Genomic DNA, 7,486 nt, shown 5'->3' on the forward strand with positions numbered 1-7,486 from the left:
TTCTCCTTCAATGTATGTTTATTATAACATGTAATGCAATGATACAGAAGAATAAGGGTGGTTTGATAAAAAATGATAATAATTTAGATCGTCGTTAATATTTAATTGCAACTGTAATTGTATCAATTAGTACTTTTTTTTATTAAAATATATAATGAATTATTTATTTAGTCAGTACGAATAATTGATTCATAAATAATCAACTCATTACTCGTTGAATACATTTTTGTATTCCATATTTACATATTTACATCGGCTATCTTATGCATTGTTATAAATGTATTGATATAATTGCCACATAAAAAATGCATAAACCACTATTAACGATTATAACTATTCACTAGTCTGATCCCTTGGCGTGTCTTGGATAGAACTTGGTGTTTCTAATTTTTGTTTAAAAGTCTCAATGTGATTTAATAATTGTTTATCAGAAGTACCCACCTACAGAAGATGATAAATTAGTACGACTGGTAAACTTATAACCACTAACTAGTAAACCGTCGGACTTACCGTATCCAAAACTTTCTTTATAAGCTGTCGTAAACTTTCTTTCGTCGTATCATCGTCTATCTCCAGGTGTAAATTCTGAAGAGATTTAATTAACATTTTCTGATCAATGTAACTGTCTGGATTCAACGCTTCTAAGAAAATAGTAAAAACAAGGTTATTATGCGCGCAATAATTTTTCGTTGAATGTCTGCATATTCCAGTCCTAGTTATATTCAATATAAACTTGGAAACGTCGTAAGGATCAATTTCTTGCATAGGACTAAAATCTGGCGCTTTATACAAAATTTGTAATGTTGGCAAATACGCCTCTTCCAACATTTTCTGTGCCTCTGCTACATGTATTATAAAATTATCGAAGAAACCGCTTAAACATTGGCGAAGAAAAAAGTCGGCATCGTTTGCAGGATTGTAGCATAAGATTATCAATCTTGATAACAAGCTAGAGCTACTGATTCGTCCATTAAGTAACAACTTTGCAATACCTTCGGCAGCAACCGTTCTTAATTCTTGATTCTAAATTTTTTTAAATATTTTCATATAATATTTTGCTCAACGTATAATTTGTATTACGTATAATGTGTACTTACTTCGTTATCTAGCAATCCCGCTAAAATTTTGATAAAATCGCAATTATTTTTCTGTATATCAGACCCCCGTACCATCGACAGAGTCACTTCTCGTTCGGTGAATAATTGCACAAGTTCAGATTTGTTGGTACTTTCAGTAGTCGCGTTACGATTTTCGAAAATGTCGAAACATTCAAGCCCATGCAACAATAAAAGGTCAAGGATTCCTTTTAAAGCTGCGATCCAAATTTCCTGATTCTCTTGTTCCAGAGAAAATTGTAAGAACAATATTAGAATATGTTTTTTTGCCATCTCCTTATCCAATATGCAATAGATACTAATTGCTTTTATTGCCAATATGTGAACAGTATCATTCAAGTGCTAAAAATAAGATTTATATTAGATGAATTTATAATAAATTGAAATTAAGAAATACTTACATCTAAACTATTGAAACCAATTTGTATCAGATTTCCGAGCGTCGGTGTTAATGAAGTTACAGACTGCATCATAGAGCATATTATGCTCAGACATTTGATCATTGTTTCTGGATCATCTTTTTCTTTGATATCTTCGGCACCCGTCGAAGGAGGAGGAACTGTTTTTGACAATTTTATTATTTCTTGATTTAAAGCATTTATTTCCTTCTGTAGTCTATCTGCCTCCAAAAATTCCCTCTTTTCTATAGCTTGGTATTCTTCTTCTTTTAATTCCAACAACTTCACTTTTAGTTTCGCTCTCTAAAAAACACTACTGATTAAACATACAGTATGGTTACAATATTTGGAATTAACATATTAATATTACTTTTAAATTATTTTCATCTTGTTGATGTTCAGAAATTTGAGTTACTTGTGTAGATTCCTTCAAAGGCAATCGGATATCACTGATTACATGAGCCAAAGTATCTACTCTGCTATTTACATCTGGTATAACATTCTCCAAATGTGACACCACACATTCAATGATTTTTTCAGACCAGTAGTTGCTTAATAAAGTGTTACATATTAATTCATTCAACTTTTTCCGTCCGAGTTCATCGGATAGATCGTATGTTGTTGCTATCTCAAATAACTGTAAAAGAATAAACTTCTGCATATGGTTCTCCCATGTCTCATTTTGATTTATGGATATCGATGTTAAAAAGTCGGAGATGTGCGTGCAAAATATAGATAATTCAGGAACAATTCTTTCCAATTCTTCTGTACATGCACCACGACAAAGATGTTTTACTAAACATTTCCAATATAATACATTCTCGGTAGTTAACTTATCTATTGGAATTAATTTTGTTTCATTATTTATTGGTAACTGTTCTATTAATGTATTCAATGCGCTGCTCCTATATAAAAGTAAAATATTTATTATTTGAAACAAATGTTTAATTGTTTGCATAATAAATACTTACTTAAACAAAGTTTCTAAAGCAAGAACAGATACATCTGTACCAATTTCAGCATCAAAAGCTTTAATTAAGCTTATAAAATCTCCATTAAAATATCTTAACCACGATGGTAATAAAACATTTTCAACACACTTTCTAACAGTTTCAGACCTATCTTTCAGGCCATCATTCAATAACTGGTCTCTCTGTGTGATAGTTAAAGATCTAACTGTAATTTTACTAACAAATTCGTATGCTACTTTACGTACTCCTTCATTTACATCCCTTGTACGTCTCAATGCTACTTGCAATGTCGTTTGATTTTTTCCCATACACATCAATGCTGCTTTGCGAACCTCTGCATTCGGATCTTTAGAAGCATGAAATGTATACACTTTTATGACCTGACACTCATTATCCGTGGGGTCTTGAAGTCTACGCAAAGCGAACAATGCCTGTGTCCTGACTTTTGGAGATTTATCCTTCAAACGAGTCACCATACAGACAACAATCTTGTTGCAAATAACATCTTCTATAAAAGCTTGTTCACCCATTGAATTAAATAATACATTCAAAAAGTGACAAATGCGAAATCGCACTCCTGGATCCTTTGCGCCATGATTATTCAAAAGAAAATCGTATAGTTTAATTAAAAAAGGACACAGTGGTTCCTCCGACTCTTCATTTGTGAATATATGCAAACTGGTAGCAAATTTAGCAACAAATTCAAGAGAGTGTTTAGTCTGTGGATGATTCAGAACGACAGCGAGCAGAACTTTAAAACAGGACTCAAAGGACTCCCAAAAATCTGATAGATCGCTCTATAACCAAAAAAAAGGAATTAATAATTATTATTACGAAAATTTAAATGAAAAAAAAATATTATGATCGTTCAGACTAATGAAAGTGAAAGCATAAGTTATTTTGATTGTTTGTTAGTACCTGGTCGTAATATTTTCGCAATTTTTTTATATTACTTCGATGACAAGTTCTGTTGAACTGAACATCGTAGAATATTTTGCTTATCGCTGAGTCTAGATTTTGTCTCATGCTGTTTATTATTAATTGCACTGTTTTGGTTTTATATACATATTCAATAACGAGTGTACATAGAGAAATATTCAATTTTATATAAACAGGTAACGGTCATTTTTCAAATGTATTGCCAACATGATTAGATGTTTAGTAAAGAAACTTACTAGTTATTCATGTACAATAATTACAGTTTTGTGGTGAAAACACCGATATGAAATATATATATAGATAGCAAATAAAATAATGAAAGAAGGAATACATGTATTTAAAAAATACGAAATTATGGTACACTCCTAGACAGAGATGCAACGACCAATAAGATTCTGCCGCAATCACGCGGCTTATTACTAGAGATTATTGTTAGTAACAATTTGTTACGCTAAAATTTAGCGGCTGGATTGTAAGTTTCAAAAAATTACATCAACCCATTTTGTTAAATTACAATTGAATACATTACAACATATGTACACATACATATAAAATCTAGGCATGTTGGGTATTCTGCAATATTCGAGGGACTCGACCAGAGAAAGAATAATAAAGTATCATAAAATGTAATTAAATTCTATAATGAACATATAATGCACGAAGGATGCTGAATTATAATTCTGGAAAATGCCAAACGTTAGTGAAGACTTTGGATACATCAATCAATTTCATTGAAATGAATAATTAATAAGTAATTATGAATAAATTAGATGAATGATGAATAAATGAATAATGAAATGCTTTCTTATACCAGTATAAGATCTCGAATCACGTCCTTAATTTTTACTTCTATCGTTTAATAGTTCGTTAAAATACATCTACGATATGTCTGTACGATCATTCTTCTTTGTCATTGTCTAAGTTTTGGAATAGACAATATCAATGCTATTTATTACTGTAGTTATGTGTATTCTTACGTCTGTAACTTGACAATGTCAACAAGTTATAACGGCAATAAACAACAAAGCTTACGCGTGGACATACAGCCAAAGTAATTACTGGTAATGAGGTTGCTTATTACTGAAAGGCGACCTTAATCAAACAAATGTTTGATGAGTTGGCGATAAAATAAAATTCTGTGGCCAACGGAAATCGATAATATCGACATCTTCCGTCCGCGTGGCAGTTATTTAACATTACTTGCGCTGACATTGGCGAAGATGTGCATTTTACTTTATACGATTCACCGCCATTAAAGTCGCGAATGCCGTTATCTACGCCGGCAAGAAACAGTTACATAGAAGTAGTTTTTCTTTTATCTCTGTACCATTAGTCCGCATTAGTCTCGAGATGAGGAAACGTTGAGCAAGTCCTCGCTTTAACGACGGTCATTTTTAAAAAAAAAAGCAACGGTTAAACACGAACAATACACTTTGAAAAACATTGATAATCAACAAAATTAAACGATGGGATATTTAAAAGCCATAGGCACCGTGATCATTTATTTCGGTCTCGTCTTAACTGTCATCACCTTTTTGCCAGGTTTACCTCCAGATGCTGAATTTTCCGAATACAGGTATGATTTAAGTTCTACGAATAAATAAGCACAAGTTTCGAGTTTGTTAAATAAATAACTACGTCTTCGTAACGATTGTTTCAGTATAAAACTTCCAGCCGATCAAGAAAATCGGTTTAAAATAAAAAATCGACTCCAGGGAGCAGAAGAGTTGTTCTCTGGAGAAATTAAAGGTCCAGAATGTTTTGCGTCGTACAATGGAGAATTATATACTGGCATAAGTGGAGGTTATGTCGTGAAAATTGAAGAAAATCGTATCGTACCGATTGTGAAATTTGGTCAAAAGTGTGGTATGTAAAATTAATTGAAGTATTATTTAAATGGCGTAATATTTTCGATTTGTGTACGCAAATGTTATTTAATAAGATGGAGAACAATTTTAATTGTATAACAAGCTTTTATTCCAAAGAGTTTGCCTTTTTCAAACCCTCGATGAGGGATGATTCAGGTTGAGTATTTTGCAACCCAACAGTTCCTGTTTAATGTACTCTACACTATTTGTTACTATTTTATTATGTTCAGCAAATATTCCCTTTAAAGAAACCAAAAAATATTAGCAACATCTATTTTATTTTATATCAATTTAGAGTACTAATTTAGTACATTGAAATGCAAACCATATGGATGTTTATTTCTATCACACTTTGTTCTGTTAATTTAAGCACCTCCCTTTTTTATCTCTTCTATGCTTGAAACAAAAGAAATAGTAAAATGGCATTGATAAGTTAGTTAACATCTCGTAATACATTCTTCATGTTGCCAATGTTATTATTATAATTATATTTATATTATATTAGATTTTTAAGGATCTGGTACTAGCTTCTGAAAGCCATATAAGTTGAATAATAAAATAATAGTATACATAGTACAGTTAATATTGACTTAACCACATTCCTACGAGTCATGCGTCTACAGTTCTTAAGCAAATATTGACTCAGGTGTTGAATACTGTAGTCAGTTTTATAGGCATGACTCTAAAAAGACCCAGGCTTAATCATACGAATGTTAAAATAATTATCAACATACTCAAGTAGTATTATATGTATTTTAACTTGAGAGATCTGTTCTTTTTTTTTTAGATGGTCTGTGGCAGGAAGCAAAATGTGGTAAACCTCTGGGTTTAAAGTTCAATAGTAAAGGAGAATTATTTGTAATGGATGCTTACTATGGCATTTTTAAAGTTAATGTTAAGACACGACAATATACAAATATAGTTAATAGTTCTGAACCTATTGACGAAAAAATTCCAAGACTAGGGAATTCTTTGGACATTGCTAAGAATGGAGATATTTATTGGACAGATTCAAGTACAGATTTTCCACTTCATGATGGAGCTTATTCATTCCTTGCTAATCCATCTGGAAGGTAAGAATTAAAAATTTTATATGTTTGTTCAGATATATACAAACAATAACTCATTTGCAGACTAATTCGATACAATGCTGTAACAAAAAAGAATGAAGTATTAGTACAAAATTTGGGATTTGCAAATGGAGTTGCATTGAGCGATGATGAAAGTTTTGTAATTGTATTAGAATGTCTAGCTTCGCGAATTATTAAGTACCATTTGAAAGGTCCAAAAGCTGGTCAACAAGAAATCTTTACAGAAAGTTTACCTGGTGTACCAGATAATGTACATAGCGATGGACAAGGAGGTTTTCTAGTAACTTTGTATCTATATATAGATTCTCAACATCCTTTCTTATCTCACTCACTCATACCACATCCATATTTACGAAAAATGATCGTGAGGTTGTTCTATTTGATAGAAGCTCCATTTAAATTATTCGAAGAAATTTATCCAAATTATTATGCAGAAAGAGTTTTGCACTCAGTTGGATCATTTGAGTCTATATCGGTTTTGGATACAGCACAAACTTCAGTCGTACTCAGAATAGATAAGAATGGAAATGTCTTTGATGCTATATATTCAGAAGATAAAAAAATTCATGCAATGTCCTCTGCTTACATATATAATGGATACTTGTGGTTAGGCTCGCCTATAAATGATTATATCATGAGAGTTCCATTGAAACAAGCATTCCCAGAGTGGAAAGAATCTGAAACAGTAAAGAGACAGACAAAAGAGGAACCATTGCCAACAAAGATGCCAAATATCAAGGTAGAAGTAAAACCTACAAACGTTCAACCACCTGCTAAAGAAACAACTCAGAAACCTGCAACTACAACTCCAAAACCAACCACTAAAGTACCAACACAAAAGCCAGCCACAGTTGCAACAACACAAAAGCCAGTCGCGGATGCGACGATACCTAAGTCAACCACACAAAAGCCAGTCGCGAATGCGACACCTAAGCCAACTACACAGAAGCCAGTTGCAGATGCAACAACACCTAAACCAACCACAAAAATGCCAACCGTAGATGCAACAATACCTAAATTGAACACACAAAAACCAGTAGCAGATGCAACAATACCTAAGTCCAACATACAAAAACCAGTTGCAGATGCAACAGTACCTAAGTC

At 32.3% G+C, this 7,486-nt stretch overlaps 2 protein-coding genes across 2 annotated transcripts in view; one reads left to right on the forward strand and one right to left on the reverse strand.

The window, feature by feature from the left end:
- Position 1: 1 nt before the first annotated feature.
- Positions 2–3,678, reverse strand: LOC128880283 (condensin complex subunit 3-like). Its single transcript, XM_054130202.1, has 7 exons — positions 3,403–3,678; positions 2,485–3,281; positions 1,884–2,418; positions 1,517–1,816; positions 1,098–1,457; positions 511–1,023; positions 2–441 (listed from the first exon to the last, which is right to left on the reverse strand). Exons 1-7 carry the CDS (start codon positions 3,508–3,510, stop codon positions 334–336), a joined length of 2,721 nt encoding a protein of 906 aa, XP_053986177.1. The 5' UTR covers positions 3,511–3,678; the 3' UTR covers positions 2–333.
- Positions 3,679–4,327: 649 nt separating this feature from the next.
- The window catches only part of LOC128880292 (adipocyte plasma membrane-associated protein Hemomucin-like), a 4,496-nt gene continuing 1,337 nt past the window's right edge, over positions 4,328–7,486 (forward strand). The window contains exons 1-4 of the mRNA XM_054130218.1: positions 4,328–4,999; positions 5,084–5,289; positions 6,079–6,364; positions 6,425–7,486. The exon at positions 6,425–7,486 is cut by the window's right edge and continues 1,337 nt beyond it. Coding sequence (XP_053986193.1) covers positions 4,890–4,999; positions 5,084–5,289; positions 6,079–6,364; positions 6,425–7,486 — 1,664 coding nt within the window. The 5' untranslated portion in view covers positions 4,328–4,889. The remainder of the gene's footprint in view (positions 5,000–5,083; positions 5,290–6,078; positions 6,365–6,424) is intronic.

The sequence above is a fragment of the Hylaeus volcanicus genome, chromosome 7 (assembly GCF_026283585.1).
Source record: "Hylaeus volcanicus isolate JK05 chromosome 7, UHH_iyHylVolc1.0_haploid, whole genome shotgun sequence".
Taxonomy (NCBI): domain Eukaryota; kingdom Metazoa; phylum Arthropoda; class Insecta; order Hymenoptera; family Colletidae; genus Hylaeus; species Hylaeus volcanicus.

Coding starts and splice junctions, on each gene's coding strand:
- LOC128880283 (XM_054130202.1), bottom strand. CDS start 3,510: ATGAGACAAAATCTAGACTCAGCGATAAGCAAAATATTCTACGATGTT. Junction 1,817..1,883: donor AAGATGAAAATAATTTAAAA/GTAATATTAATA, acceptor AGTGTTTTTTAG/AGAGCGAAACTAAAAGTGAA. Junction 1,458..1,516: donor TTGGTTTCAATAGTTTAGAT/GTAAGTATTTCT, acceptor TCTTATTTTTAG/CACTTGAATGATACTGTTCA.